Genomic DNA, 18,953 nt, shown 5'->3' on the forward strand with positions numbered 1-18,953 from the left:
GTACAGACCCTGTTAACCCTGAGCCCACAGCCCATGGTCTTAACCGCTCTGACCCCACATAAAAACATGACAGCAGGGCCCTTCTTTTACTCTGGGGGCATGGGTGGGAGGGGCCACAGAGGTGCTGCTTCCAAAGTCACTAGTCTGGTCCCGTCACCCTCCTCTCCTCCATTTTAGAGACTGGTAAGTGGGATGTGGGCAGGTCACATGAAGCCGAGGGGCAAGTCCCTGCCTCTCTCGGAGGTTGAAGAGAAGGGCTGGGCTTAGTGGCACATGCCTGAGATCCCAGCATTTAGGAGGCTGAGGCAGGAGGATTGGGCTACATAATGAGATCAAGGCCAGCCTGAACTACATAGTGATACCCTGTCTCAAAAAAAAAAGGCCAGGGGTCAGGATGTAGCTCAGTGGTAGCCTGGCTGCCTGGCAAGCACAAGGTCTTGAGTTTGATCCCCTGTACCAAAAAGAAAAGTTAAAGGACAGGGAGGGAAAGGTGACAAGAAAAAGATGTAAGGTGCGTTATGCACATGTACCACCGCCCCACGATGAATGTCACCATGATGTACTGCAAACACGGACTAATGAAAATTTTCAAAAATGAAGTGAAAAGGAAGGAAGCTAACATTTCCTTTAAGCCTAATGAGCAGAGGAGATTTTATATTCTCATTGTTAGGCTAGAAGAAAATTATATTTAAAAATTCTAGCTAAGCCAGGTGTGGTGGCACACGGCAATAATCCTAAACACTCAGGAGGCCGAGGCAGGAGGCAGGAGGCTAGCCTGAATTCCTTAACGAGACTCTATCTAAAACAAACCAAAAAGAAAAAAAAGAAATTCTGGCTAAGTCATTATCCCAAAGCTCAAAAGCTACTCACTGGCTAGAAGGATTCGTAGCCGAGTCCCTGGACTGCAAAACCAGACTGCCTGCTGCAGAACACACTGCCCGTCCCTCTGCACTCCCTGGCCCCTGGTGCTATGCTCCTCCCTCCTGGTTTGTACAGTGTACTACTGTCTTCCCTGATTTTGCTCCTCTGAGACCTCAGAACTACTGAGCCACATGGGCACCTACAAGTCTTACCTGTTGTGGGGTCCCTAACCCAGCCGTTTTTGTCCTAACCTTCCACGGAATTTCCAGGGAATTTCACTGAGATGTTTGTGAACTGCTGGTGGTGTCCTAGGTCCTTTCTTCTCAAATGGTGATTTGAAGCAGCAGCAACATCTTACAGTTTGTTAGAAACGCACATTTCCAGCCCAGCATGGAGGCGCACGTCTGTAACCCCAGTACTCTGGGAGGCTGCAGAAGGAGGATCAATTTGTTAGAGCCTAGTTTGGGAGATTTAATAATTTAGTGACACTCTGTTTCAAATTTTTTTTTTTTTTGTATCGGGGATTGAACTCAGGACCTTGTGCTTTTGAGGCAGGCGGGCACATCACTGAGCCAAATCCCCAGGCCCCTGTCTCAAATTTTAAAAAATGAAAAAGGGGGGCCAGGGATTTAGCTCAGTGGTTCCACCACCTTCCTTGCAAGTGCAAGGCCCCAAGTTCAATCCCTGGTACCAAAAAAAAAAAAAAAAGAAAGAAAGAAAAGAAAAAGCACTGGGGACTTTGCTCAGCGCAAAGGCCCTGGGTTCAATTCCCTGTACTAGGAAAAGGAAGAGAGAGAGAGAGAGAGAGAGAGAGAGAAAGGGAGAGAGAGAACACATCCCAAACGTACTGAATTACAATCTGCTTTTTAGAAAAATTCCCAAGTGATTTGTTTGCATAGTAAAATCTTCAAAGCAGAAAGTGAGACCTGAATCCCGGGGGAGACGAGCTCATGCCCACCTGTGTAACTGACCCTCTGAGGCTCTTGGGGTGGTTGTGAGGGCCAGGTGTGGTTTGGTTGGTGATGTAAGAAGAACTTGGATATTAAATTGCAGCCACAGCCTAGGAGATTATTGCAACAAAGGGAACCTTAGTTGTATGACTGCAACCAACATCTGCATGGTGGACTAATGAGAGGCCCAAGAAAGGCGTTACAATACGTGTTTAGAAGCCTTATTACCACCTCCGAACAAAGTGAAGAAATTGGGAGGACCCTTCAATTTAACTAAATTGGAGTGTGCTCAATTGGAAAATAATTCGAAACACACTTAAGCCGGGTATGGTGGCACATGCCTATAATCCCAGCACTCTGGGAGACTGAGGCAGGAGGACAGAGAAGGTAGCTCAGTGTGAAGGCCCTGAGTTCAATTCCCAATACCACAAAACAAAAGACCACATTTGTTGCCCTGAAACTGTGCATATCTATAAGACTGACCTGGAAACATGTTATGACACCAGACTTACCCTTGAAACATCTTTAAGAATTTGTGATGAAATTCTCCCCTAACAACAAAGAATAGGATTAGCCTGGCAAGCTGGACTATTGCACCGACTGCATTTCAACCAGAAGACATTGTAAAATAAACAGCGGCTGGAATCCAGTTGCTCTGTTACAACAAGTTTGGATTTGCTATGGAAACAAATCAACTGGTCTATGGCTGGAGGCCTTGCTTGCCCCTTTTATTGCAACTGGACCTTGCAGAATGTCCCATGTGGTGCTGCTGAGGGCCAGAGGGGCTCCCATGGCAAGGGTGAACTATGCCAAGAGGCCACACTGTTATACAGTCCAGACTTGAGAAATGTCCCCCCATGGCCATGAGGAGAGCCAGCTGTCTGCAGACCTCTGGCAACAACTGCGGGCCTCTGCAGAGAAGCAGCCTGACGTAGGCAGGGGAGTCACAGATCTCGTCTAACGGGGAAGGAAAGTGAATCTCGGGAAGTCCAGGGAGAGGGCTGCACATCGGTAGCTCAGTGGTAGAGCGCTTGCCTGTCCTTTAGGAGACCCTAGGTTTTTTCCTGACCATGTGGGGGGGGGGGAGGGAGTTCAGGAAGCTGTCGGAGTCCTCACGATTGGTGAACAGCAGGATGTGGACATGCAGACATGGGTCTTTTAGCTACACCCTGTACTTCCTTACAGAAGACTTTGCGTACACTTTGAAATAGAATCAGGAAACTTGTGGGGTTACCACATATCATATTCTACCTATTCAAACCTAGCATACTTTGTTGCAAAATTTCAAGGATCTGGGTATCCTGTAACATAAGATTCAAATGTGTGGTGATGAAGCTGCTTGGCCAGCTGAGGCAGGATCCCTAGCAGTTAGGGACTAGCTCACATAGACACTGTCTTTTAAAAAAATTTTTTTGTATGGAGGTCAAACTCGGGCCCTTGCGCTTGTGAGGCAGGTGCCGGAACCACTGAGCTAAATCCCCGGCCCTGACACTGTCTTAAAAAACAAGCCACTGGGGCTGTAGCTCTTTGGCAGAGTGCTTGCCTAGCACATATAAAGTCCTGAAGTTCAATTCCCCAGCTGTGCAAAAAAAAAAAATTTAAAAAAGTTAGCCAAGGTGGTGACGGTGCATGCTTATAATGCTACTCCAGAGGCTGAGGTGGGAGAATTCCAAGTTCAAGGACAGCCTGGGCAATTTATTTTTATTATTTCAAGACAGGGTCTCACTTTATAGTTCATGCAAGGCCTTGAACTCACTATGTAGCTCAGGCCGACCTTGAACTTGCTGTGATCCTCTTGTCTCACCCTCATGAGTGCTGGGATTAGTTATGTACCATGTGCAGCTTGGGCAATTTAGTAAGACCTTGTGTTCACAGAAGTGAAAAAGAGGCTGAGGATGTAACTCGGTGGTCAGTGGCAGAGCCTTTGCCTAATATGCGCAAGGCCGTGGGTTCAATCCCCAGCACCAGAAAAAAAACAAACCCACCGCAACAGAGCCGGACATGGTGTGCCTACCTGAAATCCCAGCACAGAAGGGTCACTGTGGGTTGGAGGTCAGCCTGGGCTACAGTGAGACCCTGTCTCAGCCCCCTTCTCCCAAAATCACAGCAAGAGAAGACCCCAAATTTATTCATTTATTGCTGGGCTGGGAATCAAACCTAGGGTCTCACACATGCGCTGGGCAGGAACTGTACCTCTGACCTTTATCCCCCACCCCAAATGGTTTTTTTAATTGGCATATTTTAATAAACACAATAACATCCATCGTAGGGAATTTGTACCTGTACATGATTTTGCTGCCTTTTATTTATTTATTTATTTTTCTCTTTTTAAACTTCTAAGAGACTACAGATGTTTAAAATTTGGACACAGTGACAGCAAACCAATCCTGTAACTACAATAAAGTTTTATTTGGCGAAACCCTACTTATTCTTTAAGGCCAATCTCAAAGTCACCACTTTGCGAAGGCCTCGAAGGCGCCCCACTCCCGGTAGCGCCGCGCTCTGCCGTCTTCTGCCACTAGAACGGAGCTCGTGCCTTCGAGGAGAGCTGATCGTCGGGCCCAGCTCTCCGCTAGGCAGCAGGGAGCTGGAGATTTAAGGCACCCGGAATAGCCGCCTGGTGCTCAGTCCCTCGGACGCCTCCTGGCTGCGAAGGCCGATGTGGAGCTCGAATCCCCGACGTCTCCAAAGCCACCCCGCAGACTCCAAGCACGTGGGGTTCGGGGTGGCCCCTGTGCGCGGCGGCGCGGTACTCACTCCCGTCGTCTGGGCGCCTCGAACGCTGCCAGGCACCCCGCGGAGGGGATGCAGCAGAGCGCTGGGAGACGCGGAGCCCAGACGCGTGCACTGGGCTCGGCCGAGCCGCGGCGGTGAGCGCCGAGCGGAGCAGTGCTTGGGGCGGAGGGGAGCGCCCCGTCCAGCCGGGCGCCAGCTCCTCCCGGACGGCAAGCGGGCGGGGACTACCGACAGCAGGCACTACCGACAGCAGGCACACAAAGCCCGCTTGGTGCGCTCGGCGCTCGGCTGCTCGGGCCTGAGTCGCCGCGCGCCGCCGAGCGGCTCGGGGTTGGGCGCCCGGCAGGAGCAGGCGTGGGGCGTCAAGCCGCCGCGCGCATCAAACCGCCGCGGGCGGGGCGCGGGGGGAGGAGCGGGCCGGGAGGAGGGAGGGGAGGAGTGGGACCGGCGGGGGTGGAGGAAGAGGCCTCGCGCCGAGGAGGGAGCAATTGAATTTCAAACACAAACAACTGCACGAGCGCGCACCGCTGCGCCGAGCGTCGTCGGACCCGCGCCCGCCCCGTCCGAGCGGCGCGCGGGTGGAGACCGTGGCCGCGCCAGAGCTCGGGCCGGGGGCAGCCATCGAGGCGGGGGCCGCGCGCGGGCCGGAGCGGAGCGGCGCCGCCACCGCTACCGCCGCGCGCCCAAACTTGGGCTCACGCTTCCCGGCCCGGCGCGGAGCCCGGGGAGCCCGGAGCCTCGCCATGTCGCGATCCAACCGGCAGAAGGAGTACAAATGTGGAGACCTGGTGTTCGCCAAGATGAAGGGCTACCCGCACTGGCCGGCCCGGGTGAGCAGCGCCGCCCGCACCCCGGCCCCACCGGCTGGGGTTGCGTAACGCCTGGGGCCGGGGCGGGCGGAGGGCACCCGGGTCCCGGTTCCCCACCGCCCAAGCCCACCCGCCGGTTACGTAACGGTGGCAGCGGCGGGGGGCGCACCTGGCGAGCGCGTGCGCGGCGCGGACTCGGGGCGCGGATCCCCTGCCGGCTCCGCGCTCGGTTCCGCCCCCAACCCCCACTCTCGCCGGCTGGGGCGCGCGGTGCGGGTTCGGGCCGGCCGCGTAACTCCTCCCACCGCGCCGTCGGTCCCCCTCTTGAGATCCCGTTTCTCCACTGGTCGTCACCCCCCAGTTCAGACTCCTTTTCCTGGGCAAATGGTTACGAAGAATCCTTGCCCAGATAGGGCTGGGTGGACGCGTAGTGCGCTTCTAGAAAACTTTGGGGCATCTGCGAGATCTGAAGTTGGGAGGGTCGAGGAGGCGGTGGGGGTGGTGGAAGAAGGGATTTACCTGCCCTGGAAACTAATGCGCCAGCGCCCGTCTCCCTCAGTTGTACATTAGTGTTCTCCCTGTGTTGCCAGCGCAAATGTGGGACCGAGGACCGCAGGGCCCCATGTGGGGGTGGAACCCGGTCTAGACCGCTTTCGTGCGGGTAGGGGAGCCCGAGTCGAGTCGCCCCCCCCACCCCCAGCATCCCGCCTCGCCTTGCGGTGAGCTGAGCCCGCCAACAGAAGGGCCTTGAGCACCTGGCCAGGTGGGAGGGTGGGGCCCAGGCTCGGAGTTGGGTGTTTATCACCTTTCCCCAAAGACTAGGTAGGTTAGGGAAGGGTTGGTGGTGCGGTTCCTAGAGTAGAATGGAGGTCTCAGGGGGCAGTGCCTCTGGCAACTTGCTCTAACGTGGGTTAGAGGGGCCTTTGGTGTTGGGAGAGGCATGACTCAGCCCCCTGGAGTGTAGGGCTTCTGTGGATGGAAAGCTAAGGTTAGAAGTGGGTGGAGGGAGGCCTGCCTCGTGGCTTTGGGCTCCTCTTCTCAGGGTAAGATTGCTGTTCCTCTGGCTGACGACACTCACTCCCTTGAGCCTGGGAAATTACCCTGGCCCACCTGAGTCCTTCGGAGGACGGCAGGCCCACACGGCCACTCTGAGAAAACTCCAAGACTCTTCCACTCTTCCCTGTCGGGGGAGTGGTGTGTGCCTGAGATCCCATGCCTTGAGTTCCTCCTTCCCTGGAGCTTTGGTGTGGATCAAGTAAGAAGTGTAGGGAGCAGGGCTCTCCCCGAATCCAGGGCCTCCTGAGGGGTGTGTGTGTGTGTGGCATGTGAACACTCCTGTACTTTACCCTGTACCATTTGGTTCAACTGGCGTCTTGGCCCCCATGCCAAGGCCCTGGTGGGCAGGGCAAGAACTGAACTCGGGTCTCCACTGCTTCTCCCTCCTGTGGTGAGACAAAGTCCAGAGGCCGGGCTGAGCTATCCCGAGGAGGTGTTGGCGGGAATGTGGGTTGCAGAGAACCCCTTCTGGGTCAGGAAGAGGGCAGAGGGCAAAGGGGTAGGGACACACAGGAGCACCCACAGTGATGGCTGGCAGGAAGACCCTGAGGATTCTGGTGACTTGTGAAGTGAGGCCAGTGCCTGGGACTTCGGATGCCATCTGATCTTCACCCTGAGCCTCCAGGACAGGAGGGGAGGCAGAGTCCTTCAGTTGAGGCCTGGAGCTTTTAGATAAAGTTAAGAGTTGGGGTGGGGAGGTCAGGCTTGGATCTTAACTAGGCCCCACACTTTTCCTGTCTTTTGCCTGAGTTAGTTAGCAGGAGGGGGAGCACTCAAGACTGTTACTTCCCAGACACCACCCCATGAACCCTCAAAGAACAAAGCTGAGTCTCCTCACCATTCCCTGGGCTTGTCTCAGCCCTGAGAGGCCCAGCCCCTGATGGGTGTGGAGTAGGGGCGCCCCTGGGGCAGGCCAGATCCTCAGCCACAGTGAAGGCTACCTTGTGGACCTTGCCTCCTTTGGTCTCTGCTGCTGTGGAGCATGGGTGATTCTAAGTGAGACTGGAAGGATCCAGTGCTTTCGAGCACAGCCTGAAGGGCCACGTGGTGACAGGCCCTGCCTGGAAGGATGGTGTGACTCCATCTTAACCTTCTCCTTTCCTTCCTTTTCCTGCCCAACTTCCTGGGGGCTCTCCAAGCACTTAACAGTTAAACTCCAAGACTCAGGGATTTTCCCCTCAAATTCCTTCCTCCTCCTCTCTTTCCTGTTTCACAATCCCAGAAAAGCTCCTGAGCAGCCCAAGGCCCTGTCTTTCCTCGTTTGTCCTCCCCTCTTCTCTCCCCTTTAGGGTTGCCACACTTCCCAGCGCCAACTGTCTAACTGCCTGCTGCCCTGGATTTTCCGGTTCCTGGGTCAGGTCCGCCCAGCCCTGGGTGTGGTGGTTCTCCGCTGGCAGCCAGCATGTGCTCAGCATTCCCTCCGCCTTGACCCCGATGTGCTTGTGGTCTGAAGCCCAGGGAGCAGTGTTCGATCCCCCTCACTCCTCCTGTGTGCACACTTCAGGTCCCTCTACAGGCCTCATGACATGCAGGATGGGGTGTCATTCAAACGTAGAGTGGGGGTGTATAGCAGATGGCCAGGGCCTGAGAAGAAACCTGCCTGGATCCCTGCAAGGCCCAAAGGTCACAGAGCCTCCTCTCCTGGTAGCTGGTGGGGGGGCTACAGTGCGGTCCCTAGAATCTGGGCTGCATCCCGACCCACTTAACATTGACTCCCTGGTTCTGAGTCACAGGCTGGATATGAAGCCACCAACTGGGAGACAGATGTCTGTATTGGGGTACCGGGCTCCCCTGACACCTTATATTCTCCTTGCCTAGGAAGAACCACCCTTTGCTTTAAGCTTGAGTGGAGGTGCCCTGCAGTGGGATCGCTGTCCTCTACAGCCCTTTCTAGTGTTGGGGATTGCCCTAAGGGCCTTATGAACCCTGTGTGCTGTACCCCCCCAGCCCTCTTCCTCTTTCTGAGCGGTTGGAATTCCATTAAAAGAACATAGGGGCAGGCTAGGTGGGACTTGCCTAGAATCTCACCACTGGAGATCTCTCTGATTGCAAGTTGGAGCCCAGCCTGGACAATTTAGTGACACCTTGTCTCAAAATTTAAAAGCTAGGTGTGGTAGCACATGCATGTAATTATTAGCACTCAGGGGCTGAGGCAGGAGGATGCCTGGGCTCCATAGTGAGTTCAACGCCAGCCCCGTCTGAAACCAAAAATTAAAAATGGTACTAAGGGCTGGGGATTTAGCTCAGTGGGAATGCCCTGGGTTTAATACTGAAGGGCCGGTCACTCTCACCCTTCCCCAAGGTCTGGGTGGGAAGGTGGAAGGACCCTTTTCTTAAATATACCTAACTAGCCTTGCCCTATTCTCGGCCCTTTATCTCCAGGCCCATCCTTTCTGGAGCCTGAAGTCAGCAGGCCGGGTGTATCTGGTGTGTGTCTCAATCTATTTTTAATTCCGTCCTTCTTAATTTCTCCCGGGCCCACCATTCAGGCTCAGCTGCCTGTCTCTGAAGCTCACTATCCTGGGAAGCCGGGCAGCCAGGTGCTTTGCAGTCTTACCTTTCTGGAGAGAACCTGCCTCATTTCTGACCCTTCCCCCCACCCCACTCCCTTCCTGGGCCTCAGTTTCTCTTTCATCTCACGTTTACTCTGAACCTGTTAAAGTCCTGGCCCAGGTGGGGGCACGGAGAGTGCAAGATCAAAGTTGCTCGCTGCGCTCCCAGCCACAGGCCCTTCGGCTCCCACCCCTGCTGGGTTCAGCGAGCGCAGGCAGATCCAGGAGGCCTAGGGAAGGGCCTAGGCTATTATTGTCCTATCCCTATCTCCTGGGATCTCTTAAGCCCTGGAGGCCCTCATTTTGTTTTTGCTTACCCCTCTGAGAGGAGGGCTGGGAGCTAGCTGGTGACAGGCACCAGGTGTCCGGTCCAGCCTCCCCCTCCCCCAGGACTGGCCCTGTGAGAGCACATCCCCCCACCCAGTTTGCCAGCCCTAGCTGTGGTTTCCAGCACTTCTGGGGACCCAGGTGCCAGACTCCAGGCTTGGGGGGTGGGGTGTTAGTGTCCCTTCCTCCCCAATCCGGATAGAGGGCCTGGGGGGAGGGGCGGTCACATTCCTGGTTGCTGAGTGGCCCTGGGGGCGGGGTTGGGTTGTCATGGCAACGAGGATCTTGTTGGGGGGGGAACCGCGTGCCTTTCCACCCCCTGCTCTCACACCCTAGCAGGCCCTGGTAGGGAGGGCCCAGTTTGTGCTGGGTCTTCCTGGGGGGAGGGGCTGGACCTCTGTCCCTGGAGGCCACGGGGCAAGGGGGAGGTGCCCTGAAGTCTGGAGCCTCCTGAGCCGGGGAAGAGATGCCCCTCGAATTCGTGCCCGGGCCTCACCCCGCTCCTGGGTGTGTCTCGGCTCATTCCCATCCACTCAGCCTCTGTGTCTCCCCAGGCCTCCAGTCGGGTCCTCTGTCCCTGTCTCCTTGTAATCACTGCCCTGGCCTGTCTGTCTGGGGCCCCAGTCAACATGGCCACCTGGCCTCTGTCGGCTGGAAGCCAGGCTGCTGGGGCTGCTGCAAGTGTTGCTGGGAATTGTAGTCCCGTGCCCGTGTCTTCCCGTGCCAGTGTCTTCCCGCCCCGCAGGCTGGCCTCGCTTGTTTCCAGCCCCTGATCTGGGAGGGGCTGGCAGGGGCTGGCTAGGCCACGGCCTCATTTCCCGACCTCAGATCTCTGTGCCTCCCACCCTTTCCACCGCAGCCTTGGTCTTGGGCCAGGACTCTGGGCACGGGATCAAGTCAAAAGATCTAGTAGGAGACCTGGCTCTTGCTAATTTGCCCTTTTGTTTTGGGCAAATCACTTCTTTTCTGGTCTCAGTTTCCTCATCTGTAAAACAAAGAGCTTTTGACGATTTTGCTGGTTTTTGGAGTGTTCCTCAGAAGCTTTGGGGGCTGTCAGAGCGAGTGCTGACCAGGCACCCCTTTGACCTCCCCTCTGCACTAAAGCCAGAATAGTCTGCTCTGTGTTGCAGGTTCCTTCAGCACGTACTTACTGTGCACCCACTGTGTGCTGGGGACAAGGGCAGACTGGTCTCTGAGCTGGGGGTGGGTGAGACCCAAGTAGTCCACACATATATCCTCAGTGTCAAACTGGAACTGTGAGGGAGGGGTACCCAGGCAGAAGTTTCACTGAGCTAAATCCCGGGCGCTGGGGAAGCTTTCTAGAGGAAGTGATGGTGGAGCAGAGGCCGTGAGGCCAGAACGGAGGGCAGCACCCTGGGCTGGCATGGTGATCATGGTCTAAGTGCAGAGAGTGTCTCAATTTTACAGTCGAGGAAACAGGAGAGGTTTCGTGAGGTGTCTGGTTAACAACTGAAGCTGGCAGAGGAGATTCAGACCCTCCCCTTTTGGGGAAGAAATGGGACAGGTGGGCCCTGGTCATGAGGTGTTGAAAGGGAATGAGATGCACAGATCGACATTTGGAAATTGTAGTGGGGTGGGCGAGAAAACAAGAGAGTTGGAGCTGTGTTTTTATTCCAGGCCATGCTGAGCCAGAAGGATTGTGAGTTGGGGGGCAGCCTGGGCCATATAGCAGCCCCCCCCATCTCAGAAAAGCAAAGGGGCAGGTGCCTGACACCCTGGGGGATGTACTTGTCTGGCTCTTAAAGCAAGGGAGGGACTCCGGGTTTCATGTCAGACTGAGTTTGAGCAAAGTTTGCTGCTAAAAATGGTTTGTGAGCCATTCTGGTGGTCGCTGGAGGACCCGTTCCTGCCGCCCTTGAGGTCTGTGCTCTTGCCTCTGACTGAAGCTCAGACCTTCGGCTCACACTCCCCTCCCTCCTCTCACCCCAGATTGATGAGATGCCCGAGGCTACCATGAAATCCACAGCCAACAAGTACCAAGTCTTTTTCTTTGGGACCCACGAGACGTGAGTGAAGGGCAGCGAGGTGTGGCTGGGAGGTCCTGCGGGTGGGGGGGGCTCTCTGGGGAGAGAGGTGGTCACGGTGGCCCCTCTGTGTCGGGCTGTGCAGCCCAGGAGCAGCAAGGGCTCGAGAGCACAGTCTCCCATCTCTCACCAGGGCATTCCTGGGCCCCAAAGACCTCTTCCCTTACGAGGAGTCCAAGGAGAAGTTTGGCAAGCCTAACAAGCGGAAAGGGTTCAGCGAGGGGCTATGGGAGATCGAGAACAACCCCACTGTCAAGGCCTCTGGCTACCAGGTGAGCTGCCGTCTACCCCTGAGGCCCCTGGACAGCAGATGTGGCCATGGGCTCCGAGAGCCCGGCCCCAGGTGATGCTTAGTCCTTGGGACATCAGGGCTTTGGGGGTGTGGGGAGGGGCTTCCCGAAAGAGGGGCTGGGGCCTCTGTGTTGTGTAGCTGTGGTCAGGGGCCACTGTTAGATGGTGGCGGTAAGTAGGGGCAGGCCTTGGGCCCACCGTGAGTGCAGGACATGGCCTTCCTCTCCCCACGAAGGCTTCCAGCAAGAGGTGCTCGTGAGCCGGGCAGGAGGAGGCGGGAGGGTGGGGGGCGGGGTTGCGGGGAAAGGGTCCCAGCTCCCTTTGGGAGAAGTTGACCCGAGGTCTTGCCTCCTGCTCCAGCCCTCCCCCCTCCTGCACAGAGCCCTGCCTGCCCGGCCAGTGGGTTTCCCCGGGGGCTAATCCGACAGAGGTGGGTCTCAAATCACTCGTGAGACTGGGCACCAGGGTGGGGGTGGGGGTGAGGCGGGAAAAGGAAAAAAGTGAGTGGTCGAGGGGGGCCTGGGGAGGGGCCCGGCATGGCAGCCGCTGGTGCCACTCAGCCTCTGGCCTCTCTGCCACAGCCCTCTCAGAAAAAGAGCTGCTTGCCAGAGCCAGAGCCAGAGCCTGAAGCGACAGAGGGAGACGGTGACAAGAAGGGGAATGCGGAGGGTAGCAGCGATGAGGAGGGGAAGCTGGTCATCGATGAGCCGGCCAAGGAGAAGAACGAGAAGGGGTCCCTGAAGAGGAGAGCAGGCGACCTGCTGGAGGTGAGGGCCCCGAGGACGTCAGCCCAGTCCCCTGCAGCATCCCGGCTCTCCCTCAGGGAGCCCTCAAGCTGAGAGAGACCCCTGGGCTCAGAGAGCTGGAAAGATGGGGATAGAAGCCAGCATATAGTTAAGAGGGGGCTGCAGCCCAGCGTGACGGCACACACCTGTGATGCCAGCAGCCGGATGCTGAGGCAGGACAATCTCTAGGAGTTCCGGCCTAGCCTGGACTGTGTAGTGAGACCCTATCTCAAAAAATAAAAGACAGGGGAACGGGATTTAGCTTAGTGGTTCTGACGCCCACCTTGCAAGCACAAGGTCCCGAGTTTGATCCCCAGTACCAACAACAAAAAAAAAAAATGAGGAAAATAAAGGATGGGGCTGTGGAAGAACTGACTGGATATCAGCCCAGGAAAGAGAGGAGCCTGAGGGCCGGGGATATAGCTCAGTGGTTCCGTTGCCTACCTCAAAAACACAAGGTCCCGAGTTCAATCCCTGGTACCAAAAAAAGAGCAGACTGGGGTGGGGGTACAACTAGGCGGCTGGTACCCATCTTCTCTAGCCTCAGCCTGCTGCATCTCTGCCCCTCCTGTCTAGGACTCCCCTAAACGTCCCAAGGAGGCAGAAGACCCGGAAGGGGAGGAGAAGGAGGCAGCCACCCTGGAGGGTGAGAGGCCGGTCTCCACAGAGGGGGAGAAGAACAGCACCCCCTCGGAGCCCATCTCTGGCCGAGGCCTTCCTCACAAGGAAGAGGAGGAGGAGGAGGAGGAGGAGGAGGAGGAAGAAGAGGAGGAGGAGGAGGAGGAGGAGGAGGAAGAGGAGGAGGAGAAGGAGGAGAAGGCGGCGGCAGCCAAGGAGGATGCTGAGGCCCGGGGCGTCCGAGATCATGAGAGGTGAGTGGGGAGAGAAGGGCCTGCACAGTCAGCCCCTCGGGCTGCGGGGGCTCCCCAGGAGGCCAGGCCCAGCCACCCAGTAACCCTTCTCCCTCAACCATCCATCCACAGCCTGTAGCCACCAGTGTTTCAAGAGGAGCCCTGCCCCGTTCCTGCTGCTGTCTGGGTGCTACTGGGGAAACTGGCCACGGCCTCAAACTGGGAACCCTCTCCCGTCCCACCCCACCCGCTCTCCCCCTCCACTTGTTCCCCACTATGAGCCCGGCCCCTGGAGCTTGATCTGGCCCTCACCTCCGGGTCCCCAGTCTGCTGTGTCTTCAGCTCCCTGGGGGACACGAGGCTGTTGTGCTCCATGCTGCTTGAAGCTGTTTCCCAGGGCTCCTGTTCCGCCTGACCCCCTCCTCCTCTCCCATAGACATTCTGGTGGCTTTGGGTAGGCGTGGAAAGGGTGGAGCATAAACAGCAGGGTGGGCTTCAGGCTGGGGGTGTTGGGGGCCAGAAGGCAGCGTCCTGGGCTTCTGTCCCCAGTCCCACACGTCTTTCCCAGCTGCCGAGATTCAGGGAAAGTGGGACCGCCTGTGGGGGAGGGGCTCCATCCCGTAAGTCCTCCGAGATTGACCTCACCCAGTCTTCTGCTGATGATCCAAGGGTTCTGGGGGTTTGGTTATCATCAAAAGATTTTGGGGCTTCCTGAGATCTGAAGGGTCGGCTTCCCCCGTGTGGGTAGGAGTGTCGAGTGTCTGCCTCCTTTATAGAGCTCTGGGGCCAGAGATGGGGTGCCCTGGGGAAACTCCCAGCTGCCCTGTCCCCTTTCCCACAGTACTCAAGGCCAGCCTACAGTTACATACACCACCCAGATGTAAAGGAAGAGACAAATTTTTTAGGAAATGTTTTTAATAAAAGAAAATTACAAAAAAAATTTGAAGGCCCCCTAACCCTTTGTGTGCTCCCTGTCCTGCTCCTTCCTTCCCCATGCTGCCCCCATTTCTGAGGTGCACTGGGAGGCTCCCCTTCTGTGTGGGGCTGGATGACTCTTTGTAGCTGGGGCTTTGGTGTTTCTTCTGGTGTCATTTCCTACCCACATACCCTTACCTGGTCCGTTGGTATTTTCACCAGATCTGGTTTGTAAACTCACTGAGACAACAGAGTGAGTACCCGCTCCCAGCCTCTTCCTAGTGGTTTCCTGCCGCTCTGTCTTCTGTCTGTTATCCCTGCCCCTCTCCCTTGGGCTCTGATGAAAAATTGCTGACTGTAGCTTTGGAACTTTAGCTCTGAGAACTATAGATAAATTCAGTTCTAGGAAAATAAAACCTGTTGATTACTACATTGGATTCTGTCTGATCCTTTGGGGACATATTGGTTAACTGAAGAAGGGAATAGAAATGACTTCCAAATCACCTTCTCAGATTGGAAGGTTGGAAGTCTCAGTCTGCCCCCTTCTCAGGCCACTAGAAACCTAAAACTAAATGAAAGCAGTCTTAGAATAAACCATACACCATCCATTCTGCCTTTTCTGCACACTGTTTAAGACAGTTTCATCCCTGACGAGGTCTGGGGACATAGTGGTGCACACCTGAAATTCTAGCACAGGAAGATCACAAGAGTTTGACCCTAGCTTTGGTGACTTAGCCTTTGTTGGGGAGGCAGTGTCTGGGGGTGTAGCTGAGTGCAGAGGCCCAGAGTGTAATCCTCAGTACCACCCAGAAAAATTGCACAAGAAATGGGGTGTGGGAAGAAGCTGTCAATACCTGCCACAGCCTAGCTGTGGGTGTTTGGGCTGGCTGTAGGAACAATTTGACTCCCAGGGCTCAAGGGGAAGGCCAGAGATTAAAGCAGATGACCCTTTCTCCCTGCTAATGGTACTGCCACCCAACCCAGGTCCCGCTGGTGGCTGCACAAAAGGGCATTTAAGTCGAGAGACAAGGTGTGGAGGCAAGGAAGGGGACCGTTCGAAAAGCTAGCAGACAGGAGATGGAAAACTGCTCCAAAGATTGTCTTGTTGGGAGGTGATTTAGGGATGATTTATTTAGGAGACAGTGATCATAGACCAGTGAATCCCTTCTTAGAGGTGAGGGTTTGTGGCCCAATGACAATCTGATCTTAATCATTTAGTAAGGAGATGCTTTCTTAGATCTGCCCATCTAAAGAACAAAAAGATCATTATTTCCTCAGGCTGTTCTTGCCACGAGTTAGTCTGCTCACTGCAGTTCCTGTCTGACATCACACAAGGTACAGGCCAAAGTGGGTAGCTGCCCCAGGCTTCCAAGTTGACTACCGGCCTGGTGGCCGTGCAAGAATACATCCTTCACTGATTATTGTGGCACGCAGGGTCAGGCAGAGCACTGAGAGATCTGGTCTCTCTTCTGCTCCACTAGAGCTACAGCTGTCACCCTTAACTGGCGGTGGTGCTGGGGTGGGGGAATGCTGGTAGGGTGGGATCCTCCAGTGTTCCCCACGTTACTTGGAAAACTGGATTTGATCATCTCCTGAGATTTCTTCCAGATCTGACATTTTGTGACTAGACTATAAGCACTGGAAGGGCCCGCTTCTCATCCCTTCCTGTAGAAAGCCTAGGGTTTTTTTTTTAATATTCCCAGGCTCTTTCCAGCTGAGAAAGGCAAGGCAGAAACCTCTACAGTCTCTACCAGAAAGGGAAACACTCCGGGGAACAGGGAGTCATATCCACCTAGAAAATGGAGCCATCCTCTCTAGGAACAACAATTCCCAGGGCCCTCCGCGCAGAGCGTGCGCAGAATGTGCGAGGCACGTCAGCCTATCCAGCTTCGCCTTTGATTCCCGACATTCCTCACGGCGTTCTTGAGCTCTCTCGATCGCCTATTGCCCGCCAAACTTCCTGTTTCCGCCAACTCCCAGCATCCCGAGGGCCCAGATTAGTGATTGAATTTCCGCTCTGCAATTAGACTACATTTCCCAGAAGCTCAGAGGGCGGGTTGAGGGCCCACGTGCGAGGTGACTGGCGGAGGCTCGGCTGAGCCGCGGAAGGGCGGCTGGGGGCCGCTCCACCTAGAAGTACCACATCTCCGAGGTTCGTCAGCAGGCAGGTGCGGGAAGGGCCTCCCTTTTCTCTAGCTGTAGGTCAGTCGCCTCCCTTGCATTCTCTGCACCAGAAAGCTGGAGCGGGTGGGTGGAGAAAGCTGGGGCCTGGTGATGTGTGGGAGCCGGGTGCGCAACCTGGAGCAGGCTGGCTGGCGAAGCCTTTGGAGCCGTGACCCGAGGGACAGATGCTCCACACCACGAGCTTCCGTGGCGCCTCCAGAGCACGCAGTGAAAGTCCCGCTGCAGAAGGGACGCCAGCCTGTCCAGATTGTAGAGGAAGCAGAAGGGAAAGGTCTAGGGGGGCATGAAGCTGCCCTGGGCTGGGCTGGCTCCTGGGTTCACCTTCCTGAGGCACAGACCTAGGATGACTGCGGTTAGGGGACTCTGCGGCCGCACGCAAGGGGCTATAGTCCAAAGATTGGCCCCACGCCACAACCGCTGTGACCCAGGGCAAGTCACGTCAACTCTCAGGGCTTTGGTTTCCTTGTCCATAAAAAGGACCTCATGGCACTTGGACCTGACCATCTGTCTTCCTGGGCAGTGTGGAGACCAAATGCCGATAATAGTGAAATTCCCACCATTAGGTTTGTCACAGTAGTGCTTTGCAATCATCATTTGTTGAATCTGAAATAGGGTTACTTAGGCTCATATATTAAACCAGCATTAATTGATAACACTGGACTTTTTTTTTCATACTAAGATGTGTAAGGGACCTGGGATTTAGCTCGGTGGCACTACACCTGCCTTGCAAGTGCAAGGTCCTGAGTTTGATCCCAGTACTGGCGGGGGAAAAAAAGCATACTAAGATGTGTAAACAAGGAAAAGGGCCAACATTTCACTCTTCAGATACACTAGTTGGTTTTTTTTATGCACATCGTTAGAAAGTGAAAGTGTTATGGAAACAGTTCCTCTCCTGAAGAAATGTACTTTAGTTTCTTGTTTCCTCCCCCTAAATATGCCCATCAGAATATTGTTAGTTTATCCATAAAGGGTAATACTATTCATGTTATTCTACACCTTGCGCTGGTAAAATATTTAAAATGACTTAAAGGACACTGGGAATGCTGTAGAGTTAGGAGTGGTGAGATGAAACTCAGAAGTTGTCTGTAGTCACACAGTAAGACAGTGGCAGATGGCCGGGGATTTAGCTCAGTGGTTTCGCCACCTGCTGCCCAAGCACAATGACCTGAGTTCGATCCCCGGTACCAAAAAAAAAAAAAGATCAGAAGACAGTGGCAGAGTAGGGACTAAGGGAGAGGACAGTAGGAAGTCAGGTGGTCTGACTCCCCAGTCCTGGACTCTATGCCATTGTAGCGAACTTTATTCATACTTTGAAGGTAGGTTCATCCTTATTTATAAAACAAGATTAATGGTAACTTTATCATTTGTCCATAGGCTTAAATGAGATACAGAAAGGCATTTACTTACTTATTTTTTGGGTTTTTTTTGGTCCCGGGGATCGAACTCAGGTCCTTGCGCTTGGGCAGCAGGCAGGGAAACCACTGAGCTAAATCCCCAGCAGCATTTATTTATTTATTTTCTCCCCAGTACTGGGGATTGAACTCAGGACCTTGCGCTTGCCAGACAGATGAGACGCCACTGACCTGTATCCCTGGCCCTGCATTTATTTTATTATTATGTTTTGGTACCGGGGATCTTTTTTTTTTTTTTTTAAGACAGGGTCTTGCCACATAATTCAGGTTGGTTTGAACTCACTATGTAGCCCAGGCTGGCCTCAAACTTGTAGAGATCCTCCTGCCTCAGCCTCCAGAGTGCTGGGATTGCAGGTGTGTGTCACCACACCTGGCCAGAAAGGCATTAATAAGTTCTGGCAGGTAATAAGTTCTCAGTAAACTGAAGCCAATTTTATCTTTGCCAGTTCTTTTACTACCCATTAATTTAGTCCATTTTCCAAAATTTGGGAGGCTTACAACATATACTTAATTGGGAAATTTAGGACATAATAACCTTAGAGTTTAGTTCTAGGTCCTTTTCCCTTAAAAAAGAAGCATAGGGGGCCAGGGATTTAGCTCAGTGGTTCCACCGCCTGCCTCGAAAGCCTAAGGACCTGAGTTTGATCCCCGGTACCAAAAAGAAGCATAGGGAGGAGTGCTTATTTCCTGTCTGTGGAATAGGAACATTTTAACTTGTTTTTAATCTTTGCTATCTCTCTTCATTTTGCCCTATGACCGCCTGTCTCTGGACCCCATGCCAGTGTTTTTGTTCCATTGCCTGTTTCCTTGCTATCCCACTGTACACTCATTTAATAACTTTCTCAAGTACCTACTACGTCCCAGATTCTACTGGGATCTGCTGGATTCAGGAGTGAGAGGAGAGATACCATGGCCCCTAAACTCAATGAATATTTCAGACTTTGAGGTCAGATACATGTAAATTTAAATGCTGATTCCCCCACATTAAAGTGTTGTGATGTAGGCATGGCTTAGCCTGTTCCTCATGTGTAAAGTGAAAATAATATAATCTTGGGGGGTTCAAAGAGATGAGGCCCACTGTGACACAGAGTGCTTTAACCACTTGACAGTTTACCCCCAGTGTCACTCAGGCAGCATGTTTACACACGGACTCTCCTGAGTGTCCCTCGGGCAGGTGTC

The 18,953-nt window shown here is 54.4% G+C and overlaps 1 protein-coding gene and 1 long non-coding RNA gene across 2 annotated transcripts; one reads left to right on the plus strand and one right to left on the minus strand.

Annotated features, from left to right (window-relative positions):
- Positions 1-4,199: 4,199 nt before the first annotated feature.
- On the minus strand, positions 4,200-9,974 carry LOC147820819 (uncharacterized). The gene is made up of 2 exons (XR_015448135.1): positions 9,788-9,974; positions 4,200-7,077 (listed from the first exon to the last, which is right to left on the minus strand). It is a non-coding gene; the product is annotated as an uncharacterized LOC147820819 (long non-coding RNA).
- On the plus strand, positions 4,988-14,608 carry Hdgf (heparin binding growth factor). The gene is made up of 6 exons (XM_004871244.4): positions 4,988-5,377; positions 11,242-11,318; positions 11,470-11,608; positions 12,209-12,394; positions 12,989-13,284; positions 13,396-14,608. The coding sequence occupies exons 1-6, from the start codon at positions 5,291-5,293 to the stop codon at positions 13,400-13,402; spliced, it is 792 nt and encodes a 263-aa protein (XP_004871301.2). The 5' UTR covers positions 4,988-5,290; the 3' UTR covers positions 13,403-14,608.
- The last annotated feature ends 4,345 nt before the right edge of the window (positions 14,609-18,953 follow it).

This window comes from Heterocephalus glaber, unplaced genomic scaffold (assembly GCF_053883595.1).
Source record: "Heterocephalus glaber isolate CG9 unplaced genomic scaffold, H.glaber_assembly_v1.0 deba00001795, whole genome shotgun sequence".
Taxonomy (NCBI): Eukaryota; Metazoa; Chordata; class Mammalia; order Rodentia; family Bathyergidae; genus Heterocephalus; species Heterocephalus glaber.

Excerpts from the sequence above, each read along its gene's own strand:
- Hdgf (XM_004871244.4), top strand. The coding sequence starts at position 5,291 with ATGTCGCGATCCAACCGGCAGAAGGAGTACAAATGTGGAGACCTGGTG. Across the intron at positions 11,319-11,469 it reads TTCTTTGGGACCCACGAGAC|GGCATTCCTGGGCCCCAAAG; the intron begins GTGAGTGAAGGG and ends ATCTCTCACCAG. Across the intron at positions 12,395-12,988 it reads GAGCAGGCGACCTGCTGGAG|GACTCCCCTAAACGTCCCAA; the intron begins GTGAGGGCCCCG and ends CCTCCTGTCTAG.